The sequence below is a fragment of the Rhamphochromis longiceps genome, linkage group LG3 (assembly GCF_057381845.1).
Source record: "Rhamphochromis longiceps isolate RC_006_pf linkage group LG3, R_longiceps_female_GT1.1, whole genome shotgun sequence".
NCBI classification, from domain to species: Eukaryota; Metazoa; Chordata; class Actinopteri; order Cichliformes; family Cichlidae; genus Rhamphochromis; species Rhamphochromis longiceps.
Genome location: NC_140559.1, coordinates 3,382,650 through 3,403,301, shown reverse-complemented (window position 1 = coordinate 3,403,301; position 20,652 = coordinate 3,382,650). Strand labels below are relative to the sequence as shown.

At 41.0% G+C, this 20,652-nt stretch overlaps 1 protein-coding gene, 2 long non-coding RNA genes and 1 pseudogene across 4 annotated transcripts in view; all 4 read right to left on the bottom strand.

The window, feature by feature from the left end:
- The window catches only part of LOC146672537 (uncharacterized), a 134,939-nt gene that overhangs the window by 76,731 nt on the left and 37,556 nt on the right, over positions 1-20,652 (bottom strand). The window lies entirely within an intron of this gene.
- LOC146672538 (uncharacterized) overlaps positions 1-20,652 on the bottom strand; it is a 131,309-nt gene that overhangs the window by 74,808 nt on the left and 35,849 nt on the right. The gene's annotated exons all lie outside the window — the stretch shown is intronic.
- LOC146672541 (phospholipase D1-like) lies at positions 1,534-4,329 on the bottom strand. Of its 2 annotated transcripts, none has more exons than XM_085387367.1 (4): positions 3,986-4,329; positions 3,447-3,695; positions 2,936-3,029; positions 1,534-2,593 (listed from the first exon to the last, which is right to left on the bottom strand). In XM_085387367.1, exons 1-3 carry the CDS (start codon positions 4,205-4,207, stop codon positions 2,976-2,978), a joined length of 525 nt encoding a protein of 174 aa, XP_085243493.1. In that variant the 5' UTR covers positions 4,208-4,329; the 3' UTR covers positions 1,534-2,593; positions 2,936-2,975. The 2 variants fall into 2 exon arrangements, with proteins under 2 accessions (XP_085243493.1, XP_085243486.1); XM_085387360.1 differs by having other exon boundaries at positions 1,535-2,597.
- On the bottom strand, positions 10,317-19,003 carry LOC146672540 (general transcription factor II-I repeat domain-containing protein 2 pseudogene; annotated as a pseudogene).

Below are 20,652 nucleotides of genomic sequence, written 5' to 3'. Positions count from 1 at the left end.
GATCACTGAATGTTAGTCTCCACAATAATAAGCTAACACAAGCAAACACAGCTTTCAGCTCTTATTTTGAAACTGGCTTATTTAGAGAGCTGTGATGTGAGCGTGCCTGGCTCTGAGGCACTTGGGTCAGCCTCTGTTGTTTAGAAGTGTTACAGACTGTGAATGACACAGACCTGTCAGTTTCCATGTTTGTCTGTAACACAGCTCAGGGCTCCATGCTGAACGCATCCATCCAGTGTTATTGATCCAGGACTGATACCAGCATTGGGATCAATACTACAACACACAATCACATGTGTCCACGTGATGCAGTTTGAAGAGCAATCAGATGTCTCTGTATGAGGAGGCGGGGTCACAGGAGGTTCACAGAAACTCTGCAGCAGCATCATCAGCTCACATGGAAACTTTGATGATTCACTTCTGTGGTGTTTTTACAGAAACACGTCACAAAATTAGCTCCACCTGTTTTGTGAGCTTTGAGTTTCTTGTCTTCATCCTGGATTCTTGTGTTGCTGTTTTTACACACAGCAGATATTTCCTGGTTGCTTCCTTGATGACCACATGAAGCTTTCTGAAGCTTGGATTGAAAACGCTTCATTACTCAAAGCTTTCCAACACAGGCCTCTGTGCTGCCATCTGCTGGACAAACATGTGAAGTGCAGCGTGAAGCTACAAATGAAACTGCTTCAGCTACGTTTATATATAACATACTATAACCTATATAATGTGGAGATCAGGGAAATTATTTTGTTGCTACTGTTAATAATCATCATCATTACCATTGCATTAATAATAAAATCTACAGCATTGATATTGCATTCAGATGTTTAAACATTTCAGTACCCAATTAGCCTTTACTACAGGTGCAGTTATAACCACTTTAAACTGTTGAGTTGAATCTATGATCTTAAATGCTTTTGAATGCTTGTTATAATCTTAAGTGTGTATGGGCTGATTCTGCTGATTCTGAGTCCACTCTGTGCAAAGTCTTGACAGGAAACTGCAGGTTTGCAGAGCGTGCTTTTGCAAAAGTGAAACTAAAAGCAGAGTGTAAGTGCAGCTGATTCTGAGGAGCTGTTTGGATGATGCTATTTGAATAACCAGGTTGTTCATTATTATCTTTTATCTTCTCTGTATGAGAAGAAAAGAAAAGACAAACTGAGCAAAAAGAAGGAAAAAAAGACCAACTTCTTCCCAACTGACAAGAAAAATACTCGTCATGTTTTCATAATAAAGGATCAGGCTCCCCATTTATGACAGCTTGGACCAATAATGTATGTTACACTGATGCTACTGTAGAGACAGGGTCAACATCTCTATTTAAATATAATTAATATACAAAACACAATGAAAGTTATACATGAATTATTCATTATTTTTACTATTGATAAAATTCATGTATACTAATCAAAGTTATACATGAGTAACGACATTATTAATAATGATTAATAATAATAATTCTAATGCCAACATGATGACTGTTCATAGCTCCTGCTTTGAAATACTGAACTTAAACATTGAGCTGATGAAAGATCACAATTCACAGTGGCCCACTGTCAGAATCATTCTGAATATAAACTCATCGAGTTAATCTGAACCTTTCTCAAATGTGCTGTGAATAAATGCTGCTGCAAGCCACTGTGGGAAAGCTGTGTTATTATCATGGAAACATCTGTGACACATTCACAGAGGACGAGGACACAAAGGGACGACACGCAGAGGCTGTGTTAAAGTCAAAAATCCAAATCTTTAGTCTTAAACAGGCAGTGGTTACAAACAGGAAGACGAGCAGTCCATTAAACAGTCTACAGGGTCAAACATACAGAGAATTCAAACAGCTATTAAAAACAAATAACTGGACACTGAAAAACTTCAGTGATGTGTGAGGCACCAAAGGGAAGCAGCTGAGTATATTCAATGAATTCTCTTCAAATACAAAGACAGAAACTCCTACAGGCAGCACGCAAACTGAGCAGGATACACAAAGATCAGAGATTACAAAAGAAATCAGAAAAGGATTTCAAACTTACTGAGAGCAAGGCCTCTGTTACAAATCTGTCTAATAGAAAAACATGCTGTACAGATACAATACGCTCAGTGTTCATGGTCATTTAAAAACTGGCTCTACCTGAACCACTTCAATATTTTATGAAGTCACTGAGTCGACCATTTCTACAGTTTGTTTCCTTCATTGCAGTTAGAGTGCGGCTGGTAAGGATGAAAACACACACAGAGCGTAAATTGTCTTTGTTAGTAACAAACGTCAGCAAAGAAAAGACAAAACACACAAACACTCTCATGATATTCATGAATCATTAGAAAGCATCCAAACATTCTGCTCGTGGACTTTTACAGTCTTATTTGCACTTGCTCATCTTCATAATCATCCTGATCAATACATGACAGGGGAGGCTTTGAGGTAGGCGGGGCTCTCTGCTGATGTCAGCATGAAAGGCAGGACCAGCGTCTGCCACATGTTGGTGAAACATCACAGTACACTGGCGTGGTTTCCTTTCCAGATGTTGGACGTTTGACACTTCAACGTTGAGGCCAACAAGAAGACACAGTTTTGGGTCGGGTTGCTGCAGGGTTTCTAACTGAGCAAAAGCAGAAGCACACAGACCAACAGGGATCAGATGCTGAGTGTTAGAGGAACATCTGTGCTGATCACTGAATGCTGCTGTGGTCTCTTGTTGAAGTTGGCTGGTGGGACAGTCTAATAGTGATATCCTGCCCATCGGAGGAACACTTTTAAAAACACATGCAATACTTTGTTTGTATTACAGTCACAGTTTATCTTATTTTTGTCCTTTAAAAGTGTTGCTGTACTATAAAGTCCTATAATTTGAGGCTAAAATGGCTCAGAGAGTCTCTCTCTCAGAGGATCTCCTTTGAAAGTGGAGACGGCTTTATCCGCTGATCCACGTCACTTTACCTGGATGTTTTCTTTGAAGCTGGATGAAGACTCCTCTCCCTCACTCCTGCTGCAGCTGTGTGGTCCAGTTGGCCTCTGAGGTCACAGTCAACATCTGTAGCAGAAGAGGGCAAATAAAAGTCCAGGTTACCAAAACTGGGAGCTTTTCCAAAATAGAGCGTAACTGGACTTTTTCAGCCTTACAGGCAGATAGTCGTCTGAAGCTGCAGCTTTTTAGCTTTTTCCAATCTCTGCTCTCGGCTTTCTTTGAGAACATGTCTGCTTTCTTGGCATGGGTCTGTCTGCTGTTGGTGAAGAGACTAAATCCACATACTCGCTACTAAGATCTCCTCAAGTAGTCTCAACCAGATTACAGTTTAAGAGTAAATGTCTCCTGAGAGTTTCACCTTGGGGAGATGCTGTCTGTATAACATGCAATCATGAGCATTAATCTATGAGGTGAAAAAGTTATTTTAAAAGCTCCAACCACAAGTTTTATTTCATCTGTGTTTTGGTCAGAGTCCCATCAGACCTCCAGAATGGTGTCAGAGTGTTTTCTATCCACGTGATGAGCACAGGCCTCAGGTCCAGACCTCCAGGGGCACCATAGCCTCTTTGGAGCTAATAGGTGCAAGAAGGTTTTGTTGGGATAGGAACTGAAGAGGAAACTGACGAGGAAGGCAAGGATCTTCTTCAGCTCCTCCGAGCCGGGACCTCTTTGTGTAGGCCAGCATTGGCCAGGTAGCCCTCCAGCATCGCTGGATGGCCGACAGTGGAAAACCTAGAGGAGTAGGAGAGAAACAGCAGCTTGGAGCATGTCTTTATACTGTTTAGTTTTTAGAGCCACAGACTTTGTTTTAATGTCATTGTTCAGGATCTATGACTGATTATGTATTTATTGTATTCCTCCATGACTGTGTGACAGCAAGTGGAAAAAACCAGCTTCACCTTTGTTGATATGCTTGTAATTTTAATATTGATTAAATGGCCCATGAAATAATAGAAAGCTCATATATGAAAATGTATTTTAAGAAGTAAAATGTTAATCTGAGTACAAAGGAGTACACTCACCTTCTGGTAGATGGAGGTGTAGCGAGCGCTGGTGAACATCCAGGCCTCCTCGTAGAACTGATCACTGATTGGATGCAAAACATCGATGGAGGATCTGTGTAAGCGCTGAGGATCGTCCTGATGGACAGAACAGAAGGAGAGTGAGACAAGTGAAGATATACTAAACAACACTGTGACATGAACTGAGCCACACACAGTTTGATTCACAGGTGATTGACACATTATTTGACCACGAGCAATCTTTTCTGGTTTGACGCCGTCTTTGTAGCCAGAAACCAGCTCTCTCCTCGGCTTCCTCCACTACACGCTTCCCCCACGCCAGTCTCCTCCGTCACTATAAAGGGGAGAGTCATGAGCTCCATCACCCTCACCTGTGCCGTCCAACGTCCCGCCACCAGCCTCCACTGCAGCAGGCCAGAGACCACACCCCTGCCACAATAAGTAAAAGTATATCCTTGCTGTACCCTTAATGCTAAATGTGCTAAATTAACCGCTGCCTTTGCCCCTTTGGGATTATTCTTATGTCACTGGGATGTTGACCTTTGACCTTCACATTAGAGAGATGGGCAGACATAATTAGTGTATGAATTTTAAAGTAACAGGTAATAAAGAGAGTGCAGCAAATGTAGTCAGGTTTATTACTCTGTATCACACATGAGTGCCCGAGGGAGGCGGGGCTGACTGGGGAGACACAGGAAACAGAGAGACAGGGCTGACTCGACATGAAACGATGAAACGTGGGACACGGGAACAGAAACTAAACACAGGCTGAAATGAACACTGAGGGAGGGAGAACTAAGATTACTGAGAGCCTGATAAATAAGAAGAACAAAAACCAAGAAAAACAAGAGTCAAAGAAAACCAAAAACACAAAGCATTGGGCCAGGACCCACTGCTGTGACATTTATATGTGATAAAAACATTAAAAACTGCTCAGATGTTGAAATCTTTCTACGTATACTTTAGGTTCAGCTCTCCAGCCTGGCATTTGGTTAAGCATGATTCAAACATTTGATTTTGTTTAACTGGTTTTAATTATAGTTACTTTTTGTGAACATTTGTTGCAGCATTTAAAAATACATCATTTATTTTCAAACTTTTATTTGATTTAGAGCATCATATTTGACCAACGTAAATGTTTTAATTTCATATAAAATAACTGAAACAGTGAACTAAATATCTGAAATCTTTCCTTCCTTAAAAGTTATAATCCTACTTAAGTTATAGTGCAAACGCTTAAGCAACAAATATACTTGATGCTAATTAATTAATATTTCCCTTTGATGTTGCAACTATGCGGTCACTTCTGTCTTTAAACAAAATAATATTTTCCAGTTACAGAAATCATAAAGTCCAAACTAAAGTGCTACTGTTGCTATATGCATTTTATATAAATCATGGATGATGGTCCTGACATGAAGGAAGAGAAAGTTACAGGTTGCATCCTTTGACTTTGTCTCCGTGCCTTTGGGCCATTTTCAGAAGGACAGATGTTTCTGTTCAATTCTTAAATCAATTTTTTCAAACACAAACACTATTTTAAAGCTTCTAGAGAGTAAAATATTAATGATAATTATAATAACAATAATAAAAACAAAAGCTCTCAGATCCATCAAACCAAGCAGCAGAAAGAACAATAACTGAAGAGAAAACTTTAACCTTGTAGACTTCATTATGTTCCAGCTGCTCTACAGACGCTGTGACCTCGAACTTAAGCAGGTCGTAACGTATGTGCAGCTCAATAACTTCATAATCAGACCCTGTGGTATTTAGGCAGCAGAACAACTAAGAATAACAACTACAAATAATGTTTTTAGGTTTCTGTTGTACTGCAAGGTTCTGTACAGGAGAACCAAACCAAGAGCAAATATTACGTCTCATTTACACCTGAGCACGAAGAGCCATCAACATTTAGCAAATTGAATCATCTTTGTTTAGATGCAAGAAGAATCATATAGAAATGAAAAAGTAGAAATAGAAATCCAGAGCAAAGATATCCTCTAATTCAGCGTAGCACATGTGCAGCTGCTGCGATTCACGTAAGCATTCGGCTCGTCGCTGTTGCAGATTTTTCTCTCGCTGTTCTGGCTCACAGCGCTGCAAACACAGAAATAAATATCCCCAAAGGTGTGAAAGGGAGCTAATTAGTAAGAGTATTGTTACTCTCCGCAGGAGTCGTCCAGCAGTAGAAATCAGTCCAATAACAAGGTGTGTAACATCTAGCAGGGTGACAGAAAAACCCAGGGTAACTTCTAAGGACCTCAACGTCTCTCTCACATTGTGTTTTTTAAACATGCTTCCATTTGTCACTTCAGTCTTTACTCTGAAATACAGGAAGAGAAATCATGGCTGAAACAATTTCTCATGAAACCAGGGGTGTGGTCCAACAGTCAGTTTGGTGAGGAAGGTTCCTAACTGAGAGAAGTGACCCAGAAGTATCTGTGTAGCAGCCACAATGAATCCAGATCATGAGCTTTATTAACTGATCAAAGTCTCTTCTTTCATCTTCTGTATCATTCAGTTTGCATTGGTAATGCCCATTATTGTAATGCTTTTTTAAGACGAGCAAAACTTTATTTCACTTTGGGTTAGCTGGGATAAGTGATGGATGGAGGGAATTTTACTTCAGCCACAGAAATCCTAAACAGGAAGGAGGAGCAGAGTTACAGTGGATCACTATCCAGCAGGGAAACAAGGTTTATTTCAATTTCTTGGCCATGAGTGAGATTTACTGAGTGGGCAAATTAGGGAGACGACACCATCAGATCCCGAGCCCTCCATGTGTTAATCAAGAGACGGCTGCTGTGCTACATCCATAAATAATGAATAAATTAGGAGCTAAAGCTGAAAGGACAGTTTATTTGTACCATCTTCACGTGAACACATTCAAGAACATCACAGATGAAGAAACATTAAAAACTTCCACACTACATAAAGCAAGAAAAATAGTTTTTCTTTCAGGTGGTTTCAGAAAAACAGAAACATCAAACATCTCCAAGACTCTCTTTGAAAGAACTAAAAACCTTTGTTCTCATGGTCCAATCATGAGTGAACTCCCCGATGAAGCCTTGTGTGCTAAAACATGTCAGAGTTTTAAAGGTTAAACATGAGTTTCCAAAAAACGTTTTGCTGGAGAACAATGAACTATTTGACTGAGTTTCAATCATTTACAGACGAGCAAAACCAGGACAGAGAAAAAAGGACAAAACTGACTCAGTAAAACAACAGAAAAGAAGATCCCATGTAGATCTGTATTATGTAGAAGTTCAGCCCAGCAACCAGTTCAGTTCAACACAAGTTTAAATGATTCTATCTGAACTCTGTGGAGCCTGATCTCAAGCTTTTTGAGTCTGACACAGAAACCAGAGGATCTTTCTGTGTCTTCAGATTCACTGTGATCCAGTGATGGGAGTGATTTCAGCCCTGAGTGATCGCGCTGATGTTTGCACAGAGCAGACAATGAGGTGAATGTTTGGGCACATTGGTAACAGTGAAACAGTTTATTAGTAACGTGGGATCGTTTGTGTGCAGAGTATGAACTGAGATTCCTGAAGCTCTTGTCACACTGGTCACAGCTGTAGTTTCCTTCCATGTGTGCACGTTCATGCCTGTTACAAGTACTTGAATGTGAGAAGCTTCTGTCACAGTGTCTGCACTTGTGTGGTTTCTCTCCTGTGTGGACTCGTTTGTGTGTTTTAAGCTGATCTGCAGTGGTGAAGGATGACCCACACTGATCACAGAGGTGCTTTTTAACCCCACTGTGAATCAGTTCATGTCGTTTTAAGCGATGTGATGTGGTGAAGCTTCTCCCACATTCTTTGCAGTATTTCAGTTTGTCTCCAGTGTGTCTACGTTGATGTACTTTTAGGGCCTTTTGCTGACTGAAAGTTTTTCCACAGAGGTCACAATGAAAGTCTTTCCCACCACCACAGTGATGACAGGGTTGAGAACTGGATCCATCTGTGTCGCTCTGCTTCTAAACAAAGACACAAAGACAGTGTAAGTCAGTCCTTCAACATTTGTATCCTGAACGTCGCCTGAAATAAAGAGCATCTCTGCAGACGTCCAACTACATTTGACTGTTTCAGTTAACACACTCAGTTTACTGGGCTGCAATAACTACAATACTACCACCATAATACTACAGTAATACTAAAATCATAACTGAAAGGAAAATCTGAATAATCACTCAGAGCTGCTTTTCCATGCAGTAGAATTGCTAACATGCTAACACAGTTTAATGAGCAGAGTTGTTCCAAACAGTCAGGCTAAAATGACAAGATAACAATATAAATACATACCTCACAGTAGCTGCACTTGTAGAGTCTCTTTCTGGTGTGGATCTGTTGGTGTTCTCTCAGGTAACGTGGAGATTTAAAAGTCTTCTCACACAGGTCACATTGATAAGGTCTCTCCTCAGTGTGGGTAAACATGTGTTGTTGTAACTGTGCGTCTGTTGTAAACTCTTTGCCACACTGTTCACAGCAGTACACATCATGTCTGGTGTGAATGCGTAGGTGTATATTTCGGTTCCCTCTCCGGCTGAAAGTTTTTCCACAGATGTCACAGCTGTATGCCTTAATTCCAGAGTGGGTAACTAGATGCTTCTGTAAGCTGCTACTTTGAGTAAAAGCTCTGCCACACTGATCACAGCTGTACGCTTTAACTCCACTGTGGATGAGTTGGTGTTTTTTTAGGTAACCCTTCAAGGAAAAAGACTTTCCACACAAGTCACAGCTGAACGGTCTCTCTCCAGTGTGGATGACCTGATGCTGTTTTAGTGAAGCCCTCACAATAAAACCCTTCCCACACTCGTCACAGGTGTGTTTTTTCTCTCCCTTTCTTCTGTGAGGTTTGTCGGCCTCCTGAGAGCGCTGACTTCTGGCTCCATGTTGGTCCTGCAGTGACAGAGATACAAACAGAGGCAGTGAGTGAAATGCAGTCGTGGAACAAACTCAACCTTCAAACTCCATTAACACTAGTTTTAAACCTGAAGGTGGAGCGTGGCACCAAACACCTTAAAGGTCTCTTATCCCCACCTGCTGGTAGTTCTAACACATTACATCCAACCTGCTGTTAAAGATAATTCATGACTGTTCAAACACTAAACACACACACACACACACACACACACACACACACACACACACACACACACACACACACACACACACACACACACACACACTATTTTATAATTTAGATTATTTTGTTGTTTCCTATTACATATTTATATAATTTGTATAGATTTATACAGAATTATTCAGTGATAATAAATCCTATGTTTGTTTATTCTAAAGGAACCCCGTTAGCTTCCACAACAGATGTTGCTCGTCTTCCGTCAAATACTCACATAAAATATTACACAATAAAGTGGATTCAAGATATCCACATAATTTCACTCTTACATCCACAGTGAGGTTTCACAATTGTTCAAATATAAGCAATCAATAATAATAATAATAATATCAATAACATTGAGGCACATTACACAAATTTCAAAAACAAATCATGTCTTACAATATTTACAACAACTAAAAGCTCTGTAAATCGGCTTTTAAGTGTTCATTGAAGTTTTGAATAATTCTCTAATTTTTTAAGGCAACTTATTCCACTTAAAAGTTGCTCTAAATGTAACAGTTTTACAAAACGTTACTTTTAACTCGAGCATTTACTAAGTTGCAGCTTGTTGAAAACTGTGTAATATGATGATGTATTTCATCTGGATACTGCAGCTGAGCAGAATAAATGTGGTGTGTTTAACAGAATTGCTTTCTTTAGAACTACAAGTAAGCCATAGAATATTTTAGCCTGTACAGGAAGCCAAGAAAGGTTATTATGCATTTTATCAATATTAGTATAGTATGAACATCTTCACACTAATCTGGACGCCTTATTCTGGACTAACTGAAGTCTGTTAAGATCTGTCTTATTAGCTGCTGACCAAATGATTGAACAATACTCCAGATGAGACATTACTAGTGCATTAATGACATCTTTCATAATGAAGAAGTGATACACAAAGAGCATTTCATAGCCATAGCTATGCCTTGTCGGCAGAGTTATGTGACATTAGTGATGTTTGTACTTTCAGCGTTAACTTGGTTTTAAAGCCTTTAAAATATACGCCGTTCAATAGTCGACCTTAATCTGACAGAGAATGTGATGATTTTGTGGATAATTAAAGTCAGTCATATATCCACAAACACAACAAGCTGAAAGTCAGTGATGCTGCTCAGTTTGCAGTCCTGAACATCACGGCACAAGCAGGATTCACTGCACTGTTAATGTTAGCTGTGTTATATTGCTGCCTCTGTTCGGTGGTGTCGAGCCAAACGCACTTTAACGTGTGTTTGAACGAGCTGACGGTTCACTCGTTAAGCTGAAAGAAAGATGCTTTAATCACAGCAGTCACACATGTGTCCACTGCACCATCTGGAACTCTTCTTGTTTACACTCGTAATAACACAAACACTAAATCCTGCTTCTCTGGTGCTGTTGTGTAGCAGTGTGTACACCTGAGACTGTCACCTGTCTGTCTGTCCTGCACTCTCTCTCTGTTTCTTTCTCTCTGATTGTGGAATAAAAGTATGAACATGTGTTTATAAGTTACACTTGTGTTTGAATCCTGCAGCTTATCACACATTTGATTTCCATGTGTGACGACTGCAAGTGTCCAGAGTGAGGACAGACTGAGGGAGCCACTGCTGCACATCATCTGTGAGGCTTTGCAGCCCTGATGATCCACCAGGACAAACTCAGCAGTGTGTGAGGAAGAGGAGGAGGAAGAGCCAGCAGCAGCTGACAGATGGAGAGAATAGACAGACTGTTCCCTGTTTGTGAAGGACTGCTAGGAAAGTTTAACATAACTGTCTGTGCTGAATCAGTCTTATTAGGTAATGTTCAAATAATGTGATCATCCCAGTGTTTCCAGTGTGGGAGAAAGTACTCAGGGCCTTCAAGTTACACACTATGAAAGACAGCAACAAGTTTAATGTTCAGAAACCTAAAGTCTGTATCAGCAGCAGGATGGAGTTAAAAATAAATGTTGGTTTCAGTTCTATGAAGCTTTGAGTATTTTGGATCAGTAGCTGCTGTGTTTGTTGCATCATATTGCTGTAATTGTTTATATGCTTTATGTATATTTCAGTAAAATCATAATTCACGTCGGCAGTAATGACACCCGGTTACGCCAATCGGAGGTCACTATAATCAATATTGAATCTGTGTGCAACGTTGCCAAAACAATGTCGGACTCTGTAGTTTTCTCTGGTCCCCTCCCCAATCAGACCAGGAGTGACATGTTTAGCCGCATGTTCTCCTTAAATTGCTGGCTGTCTGATTGGTGTCCCAGAAACGATGTGGGCTTCATAGATAATTGGCAAACCTTCTGGAGGAAACCTGGTCTTGTTTGGAGAGATGGCATCCATCCCACTTTGGATGGAGCAGCTCTCATTTCTAGAAATATGGACAAATTTATTAAACCCCCCAAAATATGACTATCCAGAGTTGGGACCAGGAAGCAGAGTTGCAGTCTTACACGGCTCTCTGCAGCTTCTCTCCTCCTGCTACCCCCCAAAAACCCATCTCCATAGAGACTGTGTCAGCTCCCAAAAAGACAAAAAACAAACTAAAAACCAGCAACAAACAACTTAAACATAAACAATCACAAAGAAAGAACAATACAGTATCCACATCTGAACCAAAGAGTAAAACAGTGAAATGTGGATTATTAAATATTAGGTGTCTCTCCTCCAAGTCTCTGTTAGTACATGACTTAATAATTGATCAACAAATTGATTTAACTTCCATGTAGATGCTAAAAATGACAGCCTCAACATGGCATTTAATCTGTTATTAGACTCAATTGGTTTCTCTCAAAATGTAAAAGAACCCACCCACCACTTTAATCACACTCTAGATCTTGTTTTAACATATGGCATCGAACCTGAACATTTAACAGTGTTTCCTGAAAACCCTCTCCTGTCTGATCATTTCCTGATAACATTTACTTTTACAATAATTGATTACACAGCGGTGAAGAGTAGACTTTTTCAAAGTAGATGTCTTTCTGAAAGTGCTGTAACTAAGTTTAAGAATATAATCCACCCACTGTTATCATCTCCAATGCCCTGTACCAACACAGAGCAGAGCAGCTATCTGAACGCTACCCCAACAGAGGTCGATTTTCTTGTTAATAATTTCACCTCCTCACTACGTACGACTCTGGATACTGTAGCTCCTGTGAAAACTAAGGTCTCTAATCAGAAGTACGTGACTCCGTGGTATAATTCTCAAACACTTACCCTAAAGCAGATGACTCGTAAGCTGGAGAGGAAATGGCGTGTCACAAATTTAGAGGATCATCATTTAGCCTGGAGAAATAGTTTGTTGCTTTATAAGAAAGCCCTCCGCAAAGCCAGAACATCTTACTATTCATCACTGATTGAAGTAAATAAGAACAACCCCAGGTTTCTCTTCAGCTCTGTAGCCAGGCTGACAAAAAGTCAGAGCTCTTTTGAGCCAACCATCCCTTTAACGTTAACTAGTAATGACTTCATGAACTTCTTCACAAATAAAATTTTTATCATTAGAGAAAAAATGACCAATAATCATCCCACAGATGTAATATTATCTACAGCTACTCTTAGTACCATTGATGTTAAGTTAGACTCTTTTTCTCCAATTGATCTTTCTGAGTTAACTTCAATAATTACTTCCTCCAAACCATCAACGTGTCTTTTAGACCCCATTCCTACAAAACTGCTCAAAGAAGTCCTGCCATTAATTAATTCTTCGATCTTAAATATGATCAACCTATCTCTAATGATCGGCTATGTACCACAGGCCTTCAAGCTGGCTGTAGTTAAACCTTTACTCAAAAAGCCATCTCTAGACCCAGCAGTCTTAGCTAATTATAGGCCAATCTCCAACCTTCCTTTCATATCAAATAGGGCTGGGCGATATGACCCAAAATTCATATCTCGATATTTTTTAGCTTGTTGGCGATATAAGATATATATCTATATATAGAGCAGATGTACATAAAATTTACTCAAAAATAAATTATGAGCATTTATTAAATAATAATGCTCCATAAATAAAAGAAAACAATGTTGTTTTTGTGCATAACAAAAAGCTCACAATTGTGCAGTCAAAATGTAAACTAAAAGACGCTGAGCATAATAACAAAGACAGATTTCACAGCTGCTCAGTTCCCAACTTGTACTGCGTGACTGACAGCCTGGAGTTTGAAATCCGCTTCGCAACCACGTCTCTTAACAGGTGCCATTTATGGTCCTTATACACAGTAGGGTAATATTGTAATATTGTGTTGAAGCACAGTACGTATCACTCCGCGAGGCTCAGCCGTAATGCTCTGACAATCCATCAAGCGGTGCAGCTCCGTAGCTTACCAAAGTCGTACTAAAACATTTTTTGACAGATTGCTGAGCGCTGTGTACCACATAAAATCGGTTCGCAGCCATCAAGCACAACCAGAATTCATACATAAGGCGCGCTGTCAACTTTTGAGAAAATGAAAGGATTTTAGTCCGTGCACCACCTCTGGGCTGCATGCCGTTAGCGTGGTTAGCTCGTTAGTGTGGTTAGCTAGCTAACACGTTGACGGCGTCCAGCCCCACACACGGGTCGATGCGCAGTAACTCGTTAATGGAGATTTGCCGTGTCCATCTTGTCGCTTCCTGCAGGTGAAGCAATGGGGGAGGAGGGGGAGTTGTGTTCAGTGAAGGAGAGGCGAGGCCGAGTAACGTTGTGAAGACGAAAGTGGACGAAAGAGAGGCAAACTTGCGGCTCCACAGGTATAATTATAATGTAACATAGACTATATCGATATAAAGGATATTGTCACATCTTATATCTCGTATAAAAATATATCGATATTTTTTAAAAACTCGATATATCGCCCAGCTCTAATATCAAACATCCTTGAAAGAGTAGTTGTCAAACAGCTAACAGATCATCTGCAGAGGAATGGTTTATTTGAAGAGTTTCAGTCAGGTTTCAGAGCTCAGCACAGCACAGAAACAGCTTTAGTGAAGGTTACAAATGATCTTCTTATGGCCTCTGACAGTGGACTCATCTCTGTGCTTGTCCTGCTAGACCAGGGGTGTCAAACTCAAATACACAGTGGGCCAAAATTCAAAACTGGAACAAAGTCGCGGGCCAACGTTAATATTTATTGAAAAAAATCTTCCTCCAAATATAACAAGGAACCTTTTCTTACAGACTCAAATAAGTTTTGCTGAAAAACTGAATATGGAATAAGAAACGCTTAATACTGAACGATATATAACTTATATAAACATATATAACTTAATATTGCACACATGCAAAATTGAAATTCCAATTAAATAACATATCACTGGAATGCATTTCTTAAGTAAAAATTGTATTTGCAGCCTTCTGATTTAAATTTTAGCAGTAAACTTTTTCCCCAGGCTAATAATAAATGTAAAAATAAAATAACAATAATAAACCACTTAACTAATAAAAATATCATTAAACGTGAAACCATTCAAGCCCATGTCTGGGAGTAGCAAGACAAATTGCACAAAGAAAATGGTAATTATAGCTCAGTTTGCTACACACTGATCTACTCTGATGCGTCCAAGCCAGACACCTGGCATCTCTTCTTGGATGCTAGTTCCTCAATGTCTGGGCTCAGGCTCTGAGCTGAGGAAATCCTCAGGATCGAGTGAAGGTGTTCATCGGTCAGACGTCTCCTGTGAGATGTTTTGGCCATCTTCATTGAGGAGAATAGTTGCTCACATAGGTAAGTGCTGCCGAACATGGAGAGCATCTGAGCAGCGTGGGTCCGGAGCCCAGGCATTGTGTCAGGGATGAAATGTGGAAATTGTGAAGCGCCCACAGCATCATACTTTGATTTCAGCGTGTCACTACACTGGAGTTCAATCAGCTCCATTTGGAGGTTTGTTGGTGCTTTTGCCACGTCAACTGCAAAAGGATTACTGAGCAGTTCAAATCGACATTTCTGGGCGTCAAAGTCGGCAAACCGCCAGGTAAACTCAGTACTGAGTACACAGAGTTTTTCAGCAAACTGTGCACATGGGAACACAGCAGTAGAGATTTGCATGTTCATCGTTTGGCAGCAGGGAAAATGGCCCAGGTTTCCTTGTAGCATCTGATTCTGCCACAAGCACAATTTCGTTTTAAAAGCCCTCACTGCAGTGTACATATCTGTGATGATACGCCCCCGTCCCTGAAGCTGCAGGTTCAGCGCATCGAGATGGCTCGTGATATCACACATAAAGGCCAGTTCACACAGAAACTCTTGCTCCCTGAGCTCAGCTGTGTCTTGCCCTTTGCTTTCCAGAAACTGAAATATTTCCTCGCGTAGCTCGAAACATCTGTTTAGTACTTTCCCTCGGCTTAACCACCTCACCTCCGTGTGATACGGCACGTCTCCGTATTCCGAACCACACTCCTCAAGAAAAGATTTGAATTGGCGGTGATTCAGACCTTTGGCTCTTATAAAGTTAACTACTCGTGTTACTGCGGTCATAACATGTTCCATCTTTAGGGCTTTGCCACAAAGTGATTCTTGATGTATGATGCAGTGATAAACAGTCAGCTCACCTGCACAGTTCTCCGCTCGCATCTTCTCCCGTACCCTGCCCACCAGTCCGCTCCTTTGACCACACATCGCTGGTGCACCATCTGTCGTTAACCCCACAAGTTTTTCCCATGGCAACTTCATTTCAGTTAGACATTTGGAAACCTCTTCAAATATTTCCTTCCCTGTGGTTGTTCCATGCATTGATTTTAATCCTAAAAGTTCTTCCGTAACACAGAGAGTTGAGTCCACACCGCGGATGAAGACTGAAAGCTGGGCAGTATCAGAGGCGTCGCTGCTCTCATCCATAGCGAGGGAGAATGCAACGAAACTGTTTCCCTTCTCCATCAGCTGGTTATTTAGATCGTTGGCAAGTTCACGTGTGCGATCAGCTACTGTGTTTCTGCTCAGGCTAACATTTGAAAATACTTGCTTTTTCTCTGGGCACACTTTCATCATACAACTTTTCACAAACTCTCCCTCACTGAAGGGCCGGGCTGATTTTGCGATCTCTGCTGCCACAACAAAACTAGCCTTTACAGCAGCCTCACTTTGTGATATGGCTTTTTTGAACATAGTCTGTTGTGAAACAAAACTTCTTTTCATCTCTTCTGCTTTCCGGCGCCTTTGAGTCATGTCCAGGTCCTTGTACTTCTCTTGGTGTTTCGTTTCATAGTGTCGTCTAATGTTGTACTCCTTGGTTAAAGCCACATGAGCTCCACATACAAGACAAACAGGTCTGTCTTTTACATAGGTAAACAGATATTCTGTCTCCCACCTGTCCAGGAAGCTCCTGTTTTCGTTCTTTCTTTTCGCCATTTTGGGAGAGGTAGCGCGGCAGTATTCATGCGGTTGCTATGACTACAGTAAACAGAGGAGAGGGCGTTAATGGGTCCTGTCCTGACTGACGCGCCAAAACGCCAACAGAGCATTCTGGGAGTTGTAGTATTAGCAGTACATGCGCTGCATAAGACCGGCGGGCCAGCTCTAATAGTAATTTGGTATGGCCTCGCGGGCCAAATGTAATTAGGCTGCGGGCCAAATTTTGAGTTTGACACCTATGTGCTAGACCTTAGTTCAGCGTTCGATACTGTCGACCATAATATCCTATTAGAGCGATCAGAACATGCTGTAGGTATTACAGGTACTGCGCTGCAGTGGTTTGTATCATATCTATCTAATAGACTCCAATTTGTGCATGTAAATGGAGAGTCCTCTTCACACACTGAGGTTAATTATGGAGTTCCACAGGGTTCAGTGCTAGGACCAATTCTGTTTACATTATACATGCTTCCCTTAGGCAGCATCATTAGAAGACATAGCATACATTTACACTGCTATGCTGATGACACCAAGCTCTATCTGTCCATGAAGCCAGATAACACACACCAATGAGTTAAACTGCAAGAATGTCTTAAAGACATAAAGACCTGGATGGCCGCTAACTTTCTGCTTCTTAATTCAGATAAAACTGAGGTTATTGTACTCGGCCCTGAAAATCTTAGAAATATGGTATCTAAGCAGATTCTTACTCTGGATGGCATTACCTTGGCCTCCAGTAACGTTGTGAGAAACCTTGGAGTCATTTTTGACCAGGACATGTCCTTCAACGCACATATTAAACAAATATGTAAGACTGCGTTCTTCCATTTGTGCAACATCTCTAAAGTTAGAAATATCCTGTCTCAGAGTGACGCTGAAAAACTAGTTCATGCATTTATTACTTCCAGGCTGGACGACTGTAATTCATTATTATCAGGATGTCCAAAAAACTCGCTGAAAAGCCTTCAGCTGATCCAAAATGCTGCAGCAAGAGTCCTGACAGGGACTAGAAAGAGAGAGCATATTTCTCCTGTTTTGGCTTCCCATCATTGGCTTCCTGTTAAATCCAGGATTCAAAATCCTGCTCCTCACATACAAGGTCTTAAATAATCAGGCCCCATCTTATCTTAATGACCTTGTAGTACCATATCACCCTATTAGAGCACTTCGCTCTCGCTCTGCAGGCCTACTTGTTGTTCCTAGAGTATTTAAAAGTAGAATGGGAGGCAGAGCCTTCAGTTTTCAGGCCCCTCTTCTGTGGAACCAGCTTCCAGTTTGGATTCAGGAGACAGACACCATCTCTACTTTTAAGATTAGGCTTAAATCTTTCCTTTTTGCTAAAGCATATAGTTAGGGCTGGACCAGGTGACCCTGAATCCTCCCTTAGTTATGCTGCAATAGACGTAGGCTGCCGGGGGATTCCCATGATGCATTGAGTTTTTCCTTTCCAGTCACCTTTCTCACTCACTATGTATTAATAGACCTCTCTGCATTGAATCATATCTGTTATTAACCTCTGTCTCTCTTCCACAGCATGTCTTTATCCTGTCTTCCTTCTCTCACCCCAACCGGTCACAGCAGATGGCCGCCCCTCCCTGAGCCTGGTTCTGCCGGAGGTTTCTTCCTGTTAAAAGGGAGTTTTTCCTTCCCACTGTTGCCAAAGTGCTGCTCATAGGGGGTCATATGATTGTTGGGTTTTTCTCTGTATCTATGAAGCGCCTTGAGGCGACTTTTGTTGTGATTTAGCGCTATATAAATAAAATTGAATTTAATATATTCTGAGCTAAGTTGATCTATAGTGTTACATCATATTCTATAAGGATGTTATGTGTTTGTAGACTTTCTGCCCAGTTTGACCCATTTAGCAGAAGTCAGCCTGTTTAAGGCTCTGATATCTATTCTGTGTGACTTAAAGCAGTTATGACATGGTCCGATTTTCTCACCCAATAAAGGAATATTTCATATATCAGTCTACTCTTCATTCTATCAGACACAGTTATCACACCTCCTACATTTGCTTTTACACATATATGTAAGCATTGAGCCAAATGTAATAATGCCAACATACTGAAGGAACAAAATTTGTCTCTTATATATGAGACATCTGTATACACACTGTCACAGATACTTGTCTGTGAGTGAAGTGATTAATATAATAACTATAATATTGGCCATATCATATTTACACTGACTTTAGTCTCATGAACAACATCAGCTAATTGTTATTTACAGCTAATCTTAAACGACTGTTCAGCACAGAAATGAAGCCCAACAATCATGTTTCACAGTCCTGTGGTCTCAGCCTCAGATACTCATCAAATCACACAGAGCTCATGTAGAAACAAATGAACTAAATATGTTCTCCTTCATTTCTGTCAAACAAAGCTGTATGAAACGTTTCCAGCTGTTAGTATCATGGTTGCTAGGCAACCTGGGCAGCGCGACGGAGGCTAGACGTCCCATTTCACGAGCCTACGAGCCTCGCACTTCGGCCTTAGCGGTCTTTGAGTACGCGGCCCTTGAGGACTTTAAAGCTGCAGAACCTGAATCGGGATACAGCCATGATGATCTCCAGCCTCGTGCTCGCCAACATTCTCACCTGAGTTAAGAAGACGATCACTGAAATGGTCTCAGCAGGTCCTTTGATGACAGCAATGAAATGCAGTGGTAAGGCTTTTTGGGGATTAAGTTCGTTTTCATGGCAAAGAAGGACGATGCAGTTCATCTGATCACTCCTCATAACATTCTGGAGTGCAGGCAAAATGCTATTATAAAAACTTAAGCAGCAACTTCTCCAGGTTCCAATATTTATGCAATTCTCAAACCTTTTGGCCACGACTGTATAACCTCTTCTGAAGTTTAGTGGATATTATACATGGTTATGCTCAGGATGTGTCGGCCAGTTTCCACTGGAAACGCCTTTTGGTTAAACTGTCAGCGAGGAATTTGCATTTGCACTGTTACATTTTTATATAACTTTAATGCACATAAACAACAGCTGCTTGTTTCAGTGAAAATACATTGATGGGTTTTTAATAAAGTTGTGCAGCTGTAAAGTATTTTGTCTGGTGTCAATTATATCGTCAGCTACATCGTTATGGCAAATGTTCAAATGTATATGGTGATAAATATCTTTGGTCATATGGTCCTGCTCTGTCTGTCACCTTCTGTGTTGAGCTCATTGTTTCCTCTGTAGTGGCTGAGCTGAGTCCAAGTAGCTGAAAATGTTCCTCTGCTGCTCCGTCAGACTCTCCTCCTCCTGCTGATCAGCTGGGACACAAAACAGATCTTTGTTAGGCTCCACACTGCACTGAAGAGTCAAAGTGTCTCATATGTTCATCTGACAAGTAAAAGAACACATTTTTGTTTCCCGAGGTGGGCAACTTGTTGGAAACAAACACAAAAGGTTTGAGCACTGATACCTGCCATTGCTGGCATTGAAAGATGCAACGCCAGCAATGTGGATTGTCAAGACTCAAACCAATCATCAAGCAAAGACAACAGGGATCATTTGTTTCTCTTTATTTAGCATTCACAGCATTTGTAGTTGCCTTCTGTGCAGGGGAAGTCCACGCACACTGTGTGGTACCGCCATCCGCAGAAGGTGCATTCAACCTCTGTAAGAGAAACGAGATTGTCTGAGACTGAAATGATATTGACTAAAGAAGTGGTGATTTGTAAAAGTTCACATTTTGATCCGGGACGTACTCTGCATGAAAACAAGCGCTCACTCTTCCTGCTCAACAAATGACAAGGGCGGAGCCTTATACCACGTGATACAGAAGCTGTGCCGTGTGATGCTAAAATTAGCAGGGAAACAACAACGGAGAGCACGTCAGGGATGACGAGAAAGTGACAGGAGAAAATCCGTCCCGGTCAACCACCCAAACATCAATAACGGGAACCTTATACAGCGCTTCCCTATACACGTCGAACTCCCGCAGGCACAAAGACATTACGGAGGCTATCACTTATCACCTGACCAAAGATATGGCTCCATCAACACTGTGCAAAACGAGGGATTTAGGAAAACGATCAACACCCTAGACAAACGCTACACAGTGCCGTCCCGCAACTATTTTTCTATTGTTGCACTACCTGCTCTGTACACGCAGCGTCGAGCAACGGTGGAGACGGAATTTCAAGCAGGACAACATTTTGCTGCAACAACAAAACGTGAGACATTTGTTGTTTTATGTTTATTTATTGTTATGAGAGAATCATGGTCTCAATTCTAAGCCAAAACATC